At 42.0% G+C, this 18084-nt stretch overlaps 1 protein-coding gene across 1 annotated transcript in view; it reads left to right on the top strand.

Annotated features, from left to right (window-relative positions):
* The window catches only part of pola1 (polymerase (DNA directed), alpha 1), a 98590-nt gene that overhangs the window by 37868 nt on the left and 42638 nt on the right, over positions 1-18084 (top strand). The window contains exons 27-34 of the mRNA XM_012863010.3: positions 8658-8690; positions 9908-10000; positions 10108-10313; positions 10445-10577; positions 10667-10798; positions 10880-11054; positions 12265-12446; positions 17602-17733. Of these exons, the coding sequence (XP_012718464.2) occupies positions 8658-8690; positions 9908-10000; positions 10108-10313; positions 10445-10577; positions 10667-10798; positions 10880-11054; positions 12265-12446; positions 17602-17733 (1086 nt within the window). The remainder of the gene's footprint in view (positions 1-8657; positions 8691-9907; positions 10001-10107; positions 10314-10444; positions 10578-10666; positions 10799-10879; positions 11055-12264; positions 12447-17601; positions 17734-18084) is intronic.

The following is an 18084-nucleotide window of genomic DNA, read 5'->3' on the forward strand; positions in this document are numbered from 1 at the left end:
GCTCTTTTTACAAGGGCCCTTTGCCCCGCTGAAGTTCAACATGCCGCTTCTGATCTGCTGATTAGCAGAAAGGTGTTTGGTGTATATAAATACCTGCAGGTTTCCTTCCTTCTTTCTTTCTTTCTTTTTCTTTTTTTTTTTTTTCGAAGGGAGCATGCTCAGTTTGTCTGCTTCGGTTTCATCCAATTTACTCATCACTCACTACGGCAGGCCAGCTAAGACCAATTTTCCCGTCACATTGCTGTAAGCAAATACAACACGGCGAAGCAGGAAGCGGACTCGGATGAATAATGCGATGCGACACAAACCTTAAAGATAAGCCTGTCTGAAACGGGAGTTTCTGGAGCAGCTGGGAAAAAAGGCAGCTATCACAATATGGCTGGAGCGGTCGTCAATTAGCACGGCAGGGTGTAATAACTGGCAGCTAATGGATCGCGCTCAGGAGCGGGCGCCCAGGCGCACACGCACTGACATCAAAAATATTGTTAAAAGCACTAAATGAAACTGGAATGGCTAGCTGTGAAAAGTCAAGGCAGACTGTTGGAAAGTGCAGCACTTAGAGAGAAATATTCGTACAGGTGTTAGAAATATGGAAGGCGTTTTGTTAAGGGGCTTTGTTAACACATCAAGCCTTTAAATCCATTGCATCTGGAAAATCTTGATTTGGAGTTATTTTTTTTTATTTTTTTGTGTCAGCTGGACAGGGATTAAACTCTACTCCTGTAGACGTGTCTCTCTGTCATTTTTTTGCGGCAGCTCTGAGTGTCACAGTCCGCTGTTGCACCACTTAACCAAACTACGTCTTCTGGTGCCCTGACGCCCGCATCCGTCCAGTCTCAAGGTAGATTTGTTGGGTGCATTATGTTTTAAAAATGGGCCGCACAAAGGAAAAATGTCACTTGTAAGCTGAAATATAGCAGTAATAAAAGAACACTTCACAGCACTCACTTTTGAAATGTCGGATCCCAACTTAGTGCTTGTGAAAAGGGAGAGAAAAAAAAGCCTGTGGTTGCCATGTTTTTCAAGCTTTTATGTGCTGCAAGTTCTTAATTTTATTAGGTCTGCAGCGAAACGGTTTCTTGTCCTAATTTAGAAAATAAAATGTGCAGTTATTCTTTGATATTTATTTTATTGGACATTTGGCTAGGATAAAATCATTATTTTTAAGGATGATTAAGGGGACCATGTTTGTAATATTTTTAGCTTACTTGACTCATAGTATTAGTATTGATAGCGTTGTGTTCATATAGACTAAAAAGTGTTCCCTTACCTTTTTTTTCACCCTTCACGATGAGCAGGAATTATGGCTGCTAATGGGAGAGAAAAGAAAAATGTATTTTCAGTTCACAGGCCTGGTCCCTTATTCTGGGGGGGGGGGGGGGTGAACGTTTAGTGAGCTCCTCAATTACTGTCCGGTCTAATTACCGTTCATTAACAACAAGCTGAGGAGGAAAAGAGGCTGAGACCTTGGAAAATCCACTCATGTTGGACGTTGGGATGAAAAGGACTCAAAAAGTAAAGGTTTTAATAGTTAAATATCATCTAAGAGCTGGGGCTCTACCTATGCAGTCTGTGAAACTGGTAAAAGTATATTTTCCAGTTCTGGAGAAGGATGGAAAAAATAATAATAAAGGATAAGAAAATCTGAAGAAAACCCGTATCCTACAGTCTACTATTCCTCTGCACATCTGTTTACCCATCAGTCCTTCTGGTCTCCTTCCCTACTTCCTTAATTTTATCCTTCTTTGGCCTTATTCTTTCTGTTCTCCCTCTCTTTCATTTATTTCTTCTTTTCTTTATTTTTTGGTTTAATTTGATTCCTCCTTGTTATTTCCTCCACTTCCTTTTATGTATACCAACCATACTTCCTTTCTCCTACCTTTGTTCCTTCTTCCTTATTCTAAACTTTTTTCCTTCCGGCCGGCGGCCTAACCGGGGGGTGCCGGCCTTCCTTCCTTCCCTACCAACCATATTTCCTTCCTTCCTTCCTTCCTGCCCTCCCAACCATCCATCCTTCCTTCCTTTCTTCTTAACCTTTCTTCCTTCCTTTCTTCTTAACCTTTCTTCCTTCCTTTCTTCTTAACCTTTCTTTCTTCCTAACCTTCCTTCCTTTCTTCCTAACCTTCCTTCCTTCCTTTCTTCCTAACCTTCCTTCCTTCCCTTCTTCCTAACCTTCCTTCCTTCCTTCCCTCCCTCCCAACCTTTAATTCATAATTTCACGTTAAAAGCCTGACTTCTGTAGAAATATCTCCCATGAATTAAAAGTGAATCTTAAATTTAATGTGTTCATAAGAACTGGGAATTGGACAAGAATGGGATTTTTTTTTTAGAAAACAAACATACAGCAATCCTATAAGAAGCAGATGTGGGTCCATCTGGATTTTTGATGTTAATTTAATAAGTCAAATAATATTTGACAGAATAAAACGTATTAACAGGTGGAGCAAAGACTCATCTCCTGGTTGATATTTCCAAATCTGGTCGCCTCCTTGAACCCCAGCTATCTCGTTAACCTCAAGCAACAGGAGTCCGCTTTCATGCTTTTTCAGTTGTTGGGCCCCAGTATGGGCGGCATGTCCGGTGGTGACGAGGGTACTCATCGGCTCCAAGACATACACTCAGGGACGCCTCTACCCCCCCAGGGGAAATGTGTTTGCATAGGTCCGTATAGTATGTGTGTGTTGGTATGTGTTTAAAGATGAGCGCTTACACACCATCAGTCACACACATGCCAGTCATGGTCAAACGACTTGTCTTTCACACAGTTCATTCCTTGAAGCCTTTCGTCCCGCTGGAACTCACAGCATATGGAAAACCAACCAAAAACAGTCCGCACATCAATTACATCAACGCGTTCTCACCTCGCTCGCCCTCCCATGTCGCCTCATTTTGCCTTTGCTCCGTCGCCCTCTTCCTCACTCAGGATGTCTCTGGGTTGTCAGCTCATCCTTTTCTTAAGTAAAACCTGAAGAAGTCTAAATTTTGAGATTTTTAATAACACCCTGCTCAAAAAAAATTAAAGAAACACTTTGAAAACACATCCGATACACTGTAGCCTTTACAGGAAGGGTCAGAGTACCTGCGGAGGAGACTTGGATCTTTTTGGGTGCAGGGGGTGCTCCTGAAAACCTTTTTTTGATGCCGTGGTAACATCAGCCATCTTTCATGGTTTAGTTTTTTTTTTTTTTTTTTTTTTTTTTGGAACAGCAGCTCATCTACAGCTGAGAGGAAGCGGCTTAGATAATCTCATCTGGAAGGCCAGCTCTGTTCTAGTGCAGGTGGTGGGAGACAAAAGGCCTCCCCTGTTGGGCAATATATCCCACCACCTCATGCATGAAGCTGTTGCAGAGCTCCTGCAGTGACAGACTGCTGCATCCTGGGTGCACAAAGGAGCGTTATCGCAGATCCTTCCTCCCAGCAGCTGTTAGACTTTATAACCATCACTGCTCCCAACTAACGCAATAAGGCAAGGCAAATTTATTTATATAGCACAATTCAGTACAAAGACAATGCAAAGTGCTTTACGTGATTAAAATATAGGAAAATAAAACAGAATAAAAGCAAGTTGGAATAAAATGTAGAAACAAAATAGAACATTAAAAACAGTTGGACTAAAAAAAGTTGAACTAATGATGTTTCAGTAAAACAGTTTAAGTAGAAGAGTCGAAGGCAATCTTAAACAAATGTGTTTTTAATCTTGATTTAAAAGAACTCAGGCTTTCAGCACTTTTACAGTTTTCTGGAAGTTTGTTCCAGATAAGTGGAGCATAGAAACTAAATGCTGCTTCTCCATGTCTGGTTCTGGTTCTGGTTCTGGTTCTGCAGACCAGGCTGGAGCCAGAAGACCTGAGTGGTCTGGAGGGTTGATACACTGATAACAAGTCTGTGATGTATTTGGGTAACAAGGCTACGTTCCCACTGCAGTTCTTAATGCTCTTTTCCGATTTTTCTTTTTTCTGACATATATGCGAGGTCGTTCACATTACTTTTAAAACGCTGCCCATAACTGCGTCTAATGTGAACGGTTTGCTGCTCCAAAACTGACTCGCATGCACAAAAGAAAAATAACAATCACTTCACATCCAGCAAATGGGGAACAAATAGATTTTATGGTTTAAAGTGGCAACGGGAGCCATTTATTGTGTCAGCGGGGTCTGAGGGGGGAAAACTCTGACATTTGAGGGCTGAGGTATACTTGCGTGTTGGTTTGCCGCGCAGGTCTGTGCAGATGGCGTGTAAGCCCATAAAACCGCTGTAGACGCCTGACGTGGACGTAGGTGCAGTACTCTCCAAAAACACAGGGGGGCAGTACTCGGCATAACCAGTCAACAAGAGAAGAAACATTTGATGTCACACACGCAAAACGGCCGCGCACAGTAGGGCTGGACAATTAATCAAATTAGCAATATAATCACAATAAAAAAATTATAATTTTGAAATCGCAGAGGTCTGTTATGTTAGGCTATGTAACAATTAATGGATCAGACACGTCCTTTAGGTGTATCGGTAATAAAGTGGGTTTGTCTCCACATGGAAGGAAAGAGAGTTGCAGCACTGAGATAATCTAATCTTATTTGTTTTAGAGTTTATATAATCTTTTTTTTTTTTTTACCAGAAACTTTCAGGAATCTCACCACAGCATTAAGTAGCAGTCAAACATTTTAATACATAGATTTGTTTGCTGGTTGCACTTTATATTTAAGAAGGATTGATGTCCGACTCAACAAGCTATTTTCTTCAGTAATAATATACTGATTAATAAAAACAGTTAAATGTCTCGTTTTAAATAGTTCTTGTTTACAAATATCTTCATCTACTGGCCATTTTTGTTGCTTGGGGTTAATGCAGATAAAAGTCCAAATAAAATCGCAATCATGGTTGTAATATATCGCAGTTTTGATTTTTGATCTAATCGTACCGCCCTAGCGCTTATTATCGTAAACAATCATGAAGAATAGCTGTTGTGTTTGTGGCGGCTAAACAGAAATAAACTGAGGCCTGGAGACGTAGACGAAGATATGTTCATCCGTTGCATACAGAAAGACATGAAAATGAGGAATACAGCCCTCCTGTGAAGGCCATAGGGATCTTTTTTTAAATAAAAGGTTTTAAAAAAACACTTTGCTTTACTAAATAAAAGCAGATCGCTTCACATACTTTGTTGTTGTTGGTTTTTAAACTTGATTTACGCTGCAAGTGATGGAAACAGAAATTACAATCCTTACATCTGACCTGGTGAAAAATCAGATTTAGGACTACACATGCGGAAGTAGTTCAAATGTGACTTGAACAGGTCAGATTCGGGCCAGATCTGAGCGTTCCCACTGGTGAAAAATATGATTTAAGGCCACATTTGCCTGCAGTGGGAATGAGGCCTAAGTGTTTACCTCCCTGCTGTTATTTGGGCTTTTTTTCCTCCATTTTTTGTGGTCTGTTTTATTTTTCTGCACACATATACATGCACATGATGTCATTTTTTTTGTAGTAGCACAGTATTTTTATTTTCTTGTATTTTCTGTAAATTCGCCCATCTTATTCTTATCTGCGAGCTCGGGCTGAGCTGGCCTGTCACTTTGCTGCCGGTACACCTGCGTTTCCCCATAGAGGGACAATAAAGGATGTTTCTATTTTATTTCTATTCTATTGTATTTTAATTATAACATTGTCTGACAAGTGCGGCAAAGGTTCCTGTCAAATTTATGCAAGGCAGCATTTCCTTTGTGCTAAATTGTATTGCTATCAGCCTGGGAATGGTTGGGGATTATAATTTGTTTCAGTCAATTGTGCAACTTTTTTTATACCAAATTATCAAGATTTACACCAAACATGAGTTAGTAATGCTGATTTAAGTCTCCCAATATATATAATTCCCATATGATTATTCGCAGCATTCCCATATTATTTAGAGACAGAATCGCTCTGATGTGCGGTGAATGTAATAAAGTGACAGTTTTCTGTTTCTGTATAAAAATCAGATCATGACTTCTGTTCCATCTGTGTCCTATAGTATGAACTACATCCTGCTATATAAGCTGAAATCTTTTAGAGACGAAGAGTAAAGGAATGTGGTTGCAAAAGTGTGCATGAAGTTTTTAAGTCAATGTTAAATAGGAGTCGGTACACTCCCTGCATCATTAAAGTGCCTCGGATTAAGCATAAATAAAATTCAGCTTCGTTGCTTAATTCTGATTTTGATCTACCGTGCTAACCTTTAAAACGCAGCAGTGGGGCTGCGCAAAATTAGGAAAACGTGCAACTTTGATGTTTTTGTTGAATATTGCAGTTCTGATTAATCTATTTCGTCATCTAGACGTTCCTGAGTGACCGAGACACTAAAATCAGCGTCAGATCTGGGAATCGAAGGCTGTAAGAGTCTTTTGAGCTGGCTGAGTTATTGTTATTGGGGCAGAGAGTTTGAATGCTTCACACTTTTTTCCAGAGTATAATATGAAGTCTGGTAAACTCATGCAAAAACTGAGCAGGTCAGTTTAGTTGTAGAGGGGGGTTGTTAATCAGTGTCGGCTGTTTTGGTGTTAATGAAGCTAATAGCAGGTGCACAAAAGGGGCAACAATGACACGACCACAAAACCAGGCATGGTTTCTTAGGTTGAGGCCATTTCTTTGACTGCGTTTCAGTAGCTTTGCATTTGACCAGGATCTGTTTCACTACTGCTGGTGAGTGATGAGACCCCGCATCATGTGGCAAGAGGATGCAGGAAAGTTCCTGGAGGATGATGGGATTGATACCATTACCAGGCCTCCATGCTTCCCTGACCTGAATCCAACAGAACGTCTCCTGGGCGTCGTGTTTAGGTCCATCTGACGCCTCCAGGCTGCACTTGAGACTGTCCAGCGGTACCATGCTCAGTTGCTGTAATGGCATTTCAGCAAACCAGACTAATCTTCTGCATCCTGTACCAGTCTGGATATCCTGCATCGATACTTTTTTCTTTTTTTTTTTTCCTCCAATCGAGATCTGATCTGTTTTCAGGGCGTTCCTTAAATTTCTTTTCTGAGCCGTGCCTAATAGCGTACAAAGTATGGCCTCAAACAAACACTCACTGACACTGACTCTCAGAATAATCTGCAGCTATCCAACAATGCGGCTCCAACTCAGAAATTAGCAGAATCTCTGCTGCTCACACTGCAAAAACGGATCTAAAGATAAGTAAAATGTTCTTAAAGTTAGTGTATTTATCCTTGATTTGAGCAGGTAAATAAGATTATCTGCCAATGGAATGAGTAATTTGACCCCTAAAATAAGATAATTAGACATCCTGCACTTGAAATAAGATGATTGAGATGAATTGTTCCTATTTTAAGTGCAAAAATCTTATTCCATTGGCAAATTATCTTATTTACCTGCTCAAATACACTAATTTTAAGAACATTTTACTTATTTCTAGTTCTGTTTTTGCAGTGCATTTCCAGGCTTCATGCTCTGAATGTTGCGTCCTTACGTGTTTTATGTGCGATCTAAACTTCCCCCCCTGCCTGTTGCTTAATCGCTGGGGGACACAACAACGTCCGAATGTTCTCGCCCCTTCTCGTTAGTGTGGCCAAATGAATCTGTCCTGTTAAAGTTGGACAGTCTGGCCGCTCTTCCAAGAGTTTTTGCATGTCGTTATATGAATCAGTCATGGGGTATGACGCACTTTTTTCATGTGTGAACACAGACGTAAATCTGTTAAAACGAATTAGGTACAACTTCTGTATTTGACATAATCGCCGACCTAATTTAGATTCACTGAAACATCATTATTTGGTTATTTTGATAAATGCACCCGTCCGGAGTCCTGCCGTTTGTGTCGGCGCTGTGCTTAGGCCCAGATCTGGAGTGTGTGTGTGTGTGCGTACGCATTCGGGTGTGTTTCTGGTGAGACCTTGACCTTGACTGCAGTTCCTAATGGAGGAGGCTGTTCTGTGAATGACTCAAACTCCCCACACCGTGCCGCGGTATGTAGCAGGCCATAAAGCATGCTTACATCCCACTCTGATTTCAGGGAGTGGAAGCCCCGCCCCGCCCCTTTCTCACACTCTGAAATAGCCACGTCCTTGTCCCCCCACGGATCACAGTGTGAGTCCGAGTGTTGTATATATGCGGCCGCGGTTGATTGAGGAGCAGATTGCTGGTGACAGGTCACACTGCGTTCCGTCGCTTTGACCCCCCCCTCTCGATTATCGACCCAACAACCCCCCCCCTCCCTTCCTTGGAGACCCCACCTGTTAGGATCGCTCTGCCTTCCTCCCCGTTAGACACGCATTGGACGACCTGCGTTAGTAGAATACTGTTATTTCTGACACTCACCCTGCTGGTTATGGAGGCCATTACGAGTCTTCAAGGTGTGTGTGTGTGTGTGTGTGTGTGTGTGTGTGTGTGTGTGTGTGTGGGTTGAAAGGACGCCTGTCACAGCACGCTCTCATAATTGCCCTCTTAGCCAATTATCCCCCATTTAAAAGCAAGTCACCTGCTCTGCTCCCCGTGTCCACATGAATGCTTGTGCACAGACTCGCACACGCTCAGCCAATAACACAGAGGCTTAATATTTAATCATTGTTTGTCTCCGAGTGATTTGTTTGTTTACCGAGCTTGTGCGCGAGCCGCGTTGTGGTGTGACGTTGGTGTTGTTCACGCTGTTGTCTTTTCTTTGCCTCAGATTCTGATGCACACCAAGGACATGGTTCAGAAGGTGAGTTGGAAACTATTATTCTGCTCAGACGAATGCAGAAAACACATAAAAGTCTGTTTAACTTCAATGTCCCTGTTTATTATTATTATTATTATTATTTTATTTTATTTTTTTTGTTATTTGCTTGGCGCTACCCACCATCTTTGTGTCCTGGTAGTTGTTGCGACCTGTTGCAGCAGACTAGAAAAATAAGCTACAACTCTATTTGGGTCAGACAGCCATAAATTAATGGTGTTTCTGTACGATTGAGAACTTAGACAAACTTTATTGTCATTTTGTATGTACAGAGTGCATGCCAAACAAAATTTCGTTGCATGCAGCTTACGACGAGCGTACTGAGATTGCAATTGAAATAAGATAACATTACAGAGAAGAAGCTAGCAGCTAATTTAACAGGTCGCAGATCAGGAGGAAGTGTTACATTTAACTTTTGCCCGTTTTAGTCCCCCAGTCTTCTTTATTGTAGAGCTCGTTAGTAATAAAATTACTATTTTCCTTGCTTTCCGTGAGTTATCCGCTGTTTCCGTGTTAACTCCTTTCTGCAGCTACAGCCTCTGTGGTCACATAATCCTTAACAAAAGATTTAAATTGATGTTAAACAAAATGAACAAACTAGTAGTGTAAAGCGTCAGAATGAAGGCGTGTCACCTGAGCGAATATCCCTTTGTTACAGCAGAACCACAAAAGGAAATATTCCATATGAAAGGCCCTTCCCAGCTGAAAACTAAAATAAGCCTTTATTTTTCTCTGTTTTTGTTTAAGTCTGTTTGTCTAAATTCAAATAACTTAACAAAGCTATTATATTATGTTAAGTATTTTGCTTATTGTTATGTTTTTGTTAAAGTACCATGAAGCGTTTGTATTTATACTTAGGTTATCACTTTATAAAAATTTTTTTTTACCAGCCAATACGTAATGAAGACTGAGACTTAGTGTCAATAAACATTACTACACAAGGCAGAACAATGAAAGCGATACTCAAAGTATTTTAAAATGCTGCTCAGATCACATAAAAGGACTGTTACTTTTTTTTTTTTTATTAGTTGCATGTCTGATGAAAAGAATCACTGCAGTTATTACAGATCTGATCATTTCAGCCTTGTACATTTCCCTTCCTTCTAATCAAGAACCTTTTGCACAAAAAAATGTGAAAAACTACAATGTTTACAGTATGATGACTGCTTTTTGTCTGCTGGTTTTGTCTGTGCGTGAATCAGATGAACCTGGAAGTCATTTATGGAGACACCGACTCCATCATGATCAACACCAACAGCAAATCGCTCGAGGAAGTCTTCAAGCTGGGGAATAAGGTCTGCATGTCTGCGTGTTTACATGCACACGTCAGGTCGCCCTTTGGTTTTTAGCGTTTTGTGTGTTTTTAACATCATCTCTCCACATCTGTGTGAATTCCTCATAGATTAAGGCGGAGGTCAACAAGCTCTATAAGCTCCTAGAGATAGACATCGATGGGGTCTTTAAGTCCCTTCTGCTGCTGAAGAAAAAGAAATACGCCGCCCTGGTGGTGGAGCAGCAGGCCGAGGGACGATACAGCGTGAAGCAGGAGCTCAAAGGCTTGGACATCGTGCGCAGGGATTGGTGCGACCTGGCCAAGGAGTGCGGGAAGTATGTTGGACAGGCTTGGCTTAGCCGGCGTTATAATTATTCAAATACAAACCCGCATTCATAACAGGAGGGCTTCTTGCAAATTAAATTCAAAAGATAAATCGTTTCTGCTTTTTCTTCTCTTCTCCCAGCTACGTGATTGGTCAGATCCTGTCCGACCAGAGTCGTGACGTCATTGTGGATAATATCCAGAAGCATCTGGTGGAGGTCGGGGAGAAGGTGGCGAATGGAGACGTACCTCTTAACCAGTATGAGATACACAAGGTAAAGCTTCTTTTGGCTGATGTTTCCTTCGTCCTCCTGTGTTCTGCTCGTTTAGCTCTCATGTCTCTCGTTTTCTCCTCCCTTCTCAGGCCCTAACGAAGGATCCTCAGGACTACCCAGATAAGAAGAGTCTCCCTCATGTGCACGTTGCTCTGTGGATAAACTCTCAGGGAGGTCGGCGTGTCAAAGCCGGCGACACAATCTCATACCTTATTTGCAAGGTGCATGGATATAAATCATTTTCACCACAGATTTCACTCCTGAGATGCGTTCGAATAGCAATGCGTTGTCTCTTGTTCCAGGACGGCTCCACGCTGGCACCCAGTCAGAGAGCCTACGCTCTGGAGCAGCTTCAGAAGCAGGAGGGTCTGAGTGTGGACACCCAGTACTACCTGGCCCAGCAGGTCCACCCTGTAGTTTCCCGCATCTGTGACCCTATTGACGGGATCGATGGTGTCCTCATAGCCACGTGGCTTGGTAAGCTCACTGAACATTACGATAGGATCAGGAAGCCTTTGCATCATCTGCACTCAAAACACTAGACTTAGACAACTTTATTTGTCATCCTGCATGCACAGAGTGCGTACAGAACGAAATTTCGTTTGCATACAGCTTGGAAAATCACAGTAAAATGCAGTAAATTTCAGTAAATTACAGTGTCCATTTTGTGGCTTCAGCAGTTCAACGGTCTGATGGAATATGTACAAATGTGCAATATGCGAATGTGGTGCAGAGTCCATTTTGGATTTTGTGGCTTCAGCCAGTTCAGAGTCCATTTGTGGCTTTAGAAATTTCGGCAGTTCAACAGTCTGATGGCAACGGGGAAAAAGCTTTTGCTATGTACCCAATTATTTGGGCGGCACGCCAGGAATAGTCGCTTCCTGTCACACAATCCCAAAAGTTATTAAGCTCCTCTGGAGATATAACGGGGACCATGTTGGTCAGGTGAACTTAAACTGAGCTTTTCAGCAACAAACTCTGGAGTAAAACAGTGAATATGTAAAACAGTGCCTCTTTTCTGGTGTTAAGTAGAAAATATTACAAAAAGAAAATGCGTTGGTTAAAGTAGTGAATGTTCCTCCATCTCCAGCGGACTTTCTGGTGCACAATGGTTGTTTTGTCTGTAATTTGGATTCCCCGCCGGGTTTCCCTCACCTCGCTTTCTGATTGGCTACAGGTCACACCCAACAGGCGTGCTCATTCGTCCTCGGGGGACACTCCACGCGCTATCGGGCGTGTTGAATATCCCCGATTTGAGGTCTGAGTGGTCCCGGCGTCTTTCCGAGCGGACCAGCTCACTTATAACTCACCAAACACAGGAGGAATATCTCTTAAGATTAGCTTTAGCGCATCCCGGTAATCGGGATGTCCTTAAGATTGTCGGAAGGGGGAAATCGGGCTAATTATCTGGCTGTGTGAACCCGGCCTTACTGTACAGAATCATGAATTTAGCTGGAGATGTTAAATAAAAATCTGGTCTTCTTTACCAGTCAGCTGAAAACTCAAATCAGTGATGCTTCACATATTTCTGCCCTGGTCGCTAAACACTGAGGAAAGGAGCTGTAGTTATTGTATGAATGTGCTGAATCATAGTTTGATTGGTTTTCACGTTGAGGCCCATTAATTAATCTTGTGCGCGTGAAAGCGCCTCAGAGAAGCAGGGACTGATGGGAAATGTGTTTCTCAGGCCTGGACCCAGGTCAGTTCAGGTCCCAGCAGCAGTATCAGAGGGAGGAGGAGGCCCACGGCACGCTGGGGGTTCCGGTCCAGCTGAACGACGAGGAGCGCTACAAAGACTGTGAGAGGTTTACCTTCACCTGTCCTGATTGTGGCACGGATAACATCTACGACAGCGTCTTCGAAGGAGCGGTGAGTGAAATTCAATTTTATTTATATAGCGCCAAATCATGAAACATGTCATCTCAAGGCACTTTCCAAAGTCAAATTCAATCAGATTATACCGATTGGTCAAAAATGTCCTATATAAGGAAACCAGTTGATTGCATCAAAGTCCCGACAAGCAGCATTCACTCCTGGAGAACCGTAGAGCTACAGGGAGAGTCGTCTGCATTGTACATGGCTTTGCAGCAATCCCTCATACTGAGCAAGCATGAAGCGACAGTGGGAAGAAAAACTCCCCATTAACGGGAAGGAAAACCTCCGGCAGAACCGGGCTCAGTATGAACGGTCATCTGCCTCGACCGACTGGAGGTTAGAGAAGACAGAGCAGAGACACAGAAAAGCAGAGAAGCACACATTGATCCAGTAATCTGTGACTCCTCACTCTTATGCTGCTAAGATATGTACAGGGTTCCCACGGGTCCTTGAAATCCTTGAAAGTTTGTGAATCTGAAAAAATAAATTCAAGGCCCTTGAAAGTTCTTGAAAACAGCCAAAAAACCACCTTGTCCTTGAAAGTCCTTTAATTTTTTTGTGGGGTTGAAAGTTCACACGGATGACGACTCGTGTCATTATTTTACTACCACACGATCTTTTAAAATTGTGTTGATTCCGCAGACTTTTAATTTGCAAAAGTACGTTCGCTCTTCTTCGTTAGTTTGTAGGCTGCGGTTTAGGCCTACGTGTGTCCAATAGGTTACATTCACGCAGTGTTGCCAACTCAGCGACTTTGTCGCTATATTTAGCGACTTTTCAGAGTCAAAGTCAAAAACTAGCTTAATCAAAGATGAAAGTAAGTAAACAAATTGATATAATTCTGAACATCTCAATGCTGCACTTTTTTCCATAAAATTCCATGAAACAGTAGGCTAATGTACATCTTATATGTAATGTAGTATGGCATAGCCATGTACTGTGGATATAAATGTAGGCTATGAATATGATCAATATCAATGTAGGCTATAAATTAAGTCCACTTTCTTGCATTGCTTCTGACCCAACAACTTCTATGCCGTTTAGTCTTTTATTGAATTTGCATTGTATTAAAATATGATAACCTATTCAGCGGTCACAGTAGGTAAATGCCGCCACGTGTGGTCCTTGAATTTGAGGAAATTGTTCCTGGAAAGTCCTTGAAAGGTCCTTGAATTTGATGTTCACCAAGGTGTGGGAACCCTGTATGTAAAGGTTGGTAGTGGGTTCATCAGGTAAATGTGGTTTAATGATCTTTTAGTAATTGTTTTATATATACACGCATGAAAGAGAAGGGTTGAGATATGACTGAAACAGAGATGGACTCTCTCTGTGGAGAACACTCAGAACCCTGAACACAAAGATGTTATAGATTAGTCTTTTAAAGCACAAATAAGGAGCGTCGGTGTGGGAGCCGGCGTTTCTCTGAAGGCCCTTTTAGCAACGCTTCCTGTGAGGGATTCATGTTTTAGCCATCCTCCATATTGTGTCTCCGGCTGTATTTTTAGACAGCTGCCTGGCTCCGAGGCGGACTCTGTTTTCATTGGCATAGCTCGGACTCCTCGACTTGAAAAGCCTTCCCTTAACCCCGCCGCTCTCCGGACACACACTCGTACACATGTACACACTCATCTCCTACCATTTGTCAGGCCAAGGTCCCGAGTTGGAGTGTTATCAGCCTCTAATGAGGAGCGGGGCACGCAGCTTTTTCCCGTCCGGGAGGCTCTAATAAAACTGACGAGCCTCTGTCCTCGGCAGGAGGAAAGAAGTTGCATTAAATTAAAAAAGGAGTATCTCATACACACACATGCACGCGCCATAAAAAGATGAGATCTCCCCGCCCGTTAGACAGACAAGTATGTTTCAGCGAAAAGCATATTTCTGGAAAACATCCACTAATAACAGAGTGACCCAGAAATAATCAGCCTGAATCATTTCAAAGCTTCAAAATAACTAGTAATTGAGCGTTTAGCCGAAGCCCAGCCACCACGTGTGTGAGGGCTGGTATGCAGGCAGACAAGCTGCGAACTGATAAGACTGTAAGTTAATTAAGGTGGCGAACACGGTTTAACAGCTTTTGTGAGAGGGGGAGGACGGATGGGCCTTGACTCCTGCACTGACACGGAGCCAGAGATGGTAGGAGGGAGGCGGTGACGGGCGATGGAGGACAGACAGGGGAGGAAGGTTGTTTGATGGGGATAGCTGGAGAGAGGAGGGGGGGGGGGGTGAAAAAGAGCGCTGGGTGTCCTGTGTGGGCAGCTAAAACAGAAAGCTGCATATTATCAAACTGTGACGACAGACCGAAGTCCGTTTGAGCTGCAGACTGGAAAGACTGGCAGCCCCAATAAAACACACAGAGAGTGATTGAAACATGGCATCTCTGAGATTTCCCACAAACCCTTTGGTGGATGTTTTCTATTTCACTCATCGGCCTCGCCGTAAATAATCTGACCAGCAAGTGCGGTGTGGTTTTTAGTAGGTCCGACTGGTTTGGTTGGGAGTAGGACGGGTCGCATATCAACATGAAGTGTGGAATGAAGCAAGGCGGATGAAAGCGAGAGAGAGAGAGAGAGAGAGAAGATTGTGGAGCGGGAAGAAGGGAGGCTGAGGGGGGAAAAAAAGAGAAAAGGAGCGAAGAAAAGCTGGGAGGAAATCAAGGAGGGCAGAGGGGTTCCTCCTCAGCAGGGCTGCTGGATATCAGGAAGATATTTATCCCACTGCTATTGATCAAAGTTTGTTGAGTATTTATGATCCACCTTCATTTTCAAGCATTTTCTTCTTTCTTTACAATCACTGTCCCCCCCGTCTCCATTCGCCACTAAAGAAATATGCCAGGAGTGAGCATTATAGAAAGTTAGTCCGTTCAACTAGCCTCAAATATTGTGTCGTATTAAATGTTGCATCCAGGCAGCCCCTTGTCTTTCACACATCTATACTGTGATTCAGTGTTAGACGCAGATCCACTACTCTCTTCTACAGTCTGAATCATTTAATAATAAACATCTTCCTGATAATTGATTAAAATTGTGGAACGCATTTGCTTGGAAACCGAATGAATTAATAGTGCAATATAATAAGGCCCCACCTGGTCTACGTTAGTATTTTGGTTCGGTAACACTTCAGTTTCAAGTCTACGTTTTTCCTGCCAGCGACAGATGTTTTGTTTAGAGATGAACCGATACAGGTTTCTAAAGGCCGATGCCGATACAAATTATTTTGACAGCAGGTAAACTGATGCTCCATATGTGGAGCGGTATTGCTTTTTCTTCCTCCATTTACATCACAGGTGTCAAACTCAAGGCCCGCGGGCCAAATCCGGCCCGTCAAGGTAAATTATCCGTCCCTTGAGAGCCAAAAAAAAGGCATATATCCTTTTAAAGTGTATAAAGTGGCTAAAACTGTGCCTCCTGTAAATGTAACTCACCCCAATATCAACTTTTTTTTGCACATAAACTGTATAAACTGGGCCTAAGGGTGCTACTTTTATGTTACTGTGCATTTTTTATACTACTGTGTGAACTTGAATGAAATTATGAAATGAAAAGTATCGTCTCTACACACGCAAGCGGCCCTTTTAATGACTTCATGATGCCAAAGTGGCCCCATATAGAAATTAGTTTGACACCCCTGATTTACATGATAAAAATGACACAGTGATGACAAATGTTACACAAATGTCAATTTATACCATAAAGAAACCTTTATTAAAGGAGCATAGCACAAGTTCCAGAGTTTTTCCAGAAGTTTCCCTCCCCTCTAGCGATAAGTCTGAAAGATACCAGTGTTGTCTTTTCAACATGCATCGGAAAAGAGGAAAAACATCTGCTGCTGCAACCGCACAGGTCTTTTGTTGACAGGTGTAATGTCTTCTGAGATAAGAAAGCTAGAAATAACGTCTCGTGCTAATGGAACGGTAAATGCACGCACGTATCAGCCGATGCCAATAAAAGAAAGGAAAAAAAATAACAAATATCGGCCGGCCGATATATCGGTTGATCCCTAATTTAGTTCCAGCAGGTCAGCCTTTTGTTTCTAAAGATTTATTTGACTTGGCATACAGACGCAGTCTTCAGTAAACTTGAATGTTGTCCCTGCTGATGGCTGCAATCCTGCCATGTTTCGTCTTTCGTTTGATAAGACTTGTTGATATGTTTCAAAGCAGCTCCATTCAAGTGTTGCAAACAGAATTTACAGAAATGGCGGCTCCCACGCTGCGTAAATTTAGCGCTTTGTTTTGAACGTTTAGAAAATTTACTCACTATTGTTTGGGCTCTACATGGCTCCCTGCAGGACAGACACAAGGGAAGGAAGCTAAAGAAGCAAAGACTCTTTTTTTGTTTTTATTTATTTTAAATGAAATTTTAAAGGCTCAGTTTGTCAATTGGTTTAAATCAAATAAAGCACAACGTTTTTACGCGCAGTTGATTAAAAAGTGTGTAGCTTATTAGAGAAGTTCAACCATTTGAGTCAGATTGTCAAATGCTATTGAATTATTCTCTTAAAAAACTAGCAATGCAGGCAAACAATAATCCCCCTTCATGACTGGCTGGGGGGGGGGGGGGGGTGTCTCTTACTTAGTTTCCTGTCATTGACTTCTCTGCAGAAACCTTTTTTTAACTGCTGTCAATGCGACAGGTAAATGGAGTTAAGGTTCCAAGGGGCAAGTGTTTAAAGTCGTTGCATTTAGTGTAATTGTTATGTAGCGGGGCGTCCTTTCTTCATTGCATTAACTATAAGCCCTCCTGTCAAGTGGACAGTTCAGGGGGGTCATGCTGACCTGTTTTCTTCAGGTTACAATAATGTTAAAACTTACCGTGCATGGGAGGGGGGGCACTTTTAGCTTTTTATATTGTCAGTGTTTGACATGCTCTTTAGCGGCGGGTTTAAAGTTAATGGACAAGTTTCCGTGTTGCAATACACGACTGCCTTTTCTGATTACAGGAGTAAAAACTGAGCTGTGAGGAAATCTTGTGTTACGTTCTCTATATTTACGCACCAGAGCGAGATTATTGTAATTGTTCAACCTTTAAGTCGTGATTACTGCTGGTTTAATGAAACTACAACATCTGGATTATTAGTCATATTTTCTAAATTAGGATAAAAATGTGAATGTTTTTGATATTTTGAGATTTGACACATTTTCCTTTTTCAGGGAGAAAAGATGGAGCCCAGTTTGTGGCATTGCTGTCACATTCCCTGTAACGCCCATCCCATCGACCACGTTGTCAGCATAAGCAACAAGCTGCAGCTCGACATCCGTCGCCACATCAAAAAATACTATGCTGTGAGTATATTTTGTGGATGTTATGTCAGCAAAATAATTTTTTAGGTTTACAAACAAATGCAAAAACATTTAGTTGTCATTTGCTTTCAGGTACAAAAAAAACAAACATACCAAATATATCATTAAATATACATCTTATGTACTCTGATTTTAATTGTTTTTTTTGTAGCCTTGGTGAAAGCGAGAAACATTTTATATGGAGACTAGTCAGAAATTTGTGGCCTATTGCAGATTTTCAAAACATTTTGTACAGGTTTAAAGGTGCACACTGCAAAAACAAAACTAAAAATAAGTCGAATTTTCTTAAAATTTGTGTATTTGTCCTTGATTTGAGCATGCAAATAAGATGAT

Source organism: Fundulus heteroclitus, chromosome 21, assembly GCF_011125445.2.
Source record: "Fundulus heteroclitus isolate FHET01 chromosome 21, MU-UCD_Fhet_4.1, whole genome shotgun sequence".
Classification (NCBI taxonomy): domain Eukaryota; kingdom Metazoa; phylum Chordata; class Actinopteri; order Cyprinodontiformes; family Fundulidae; genus Fundulus; species Fundulus heteroclitus.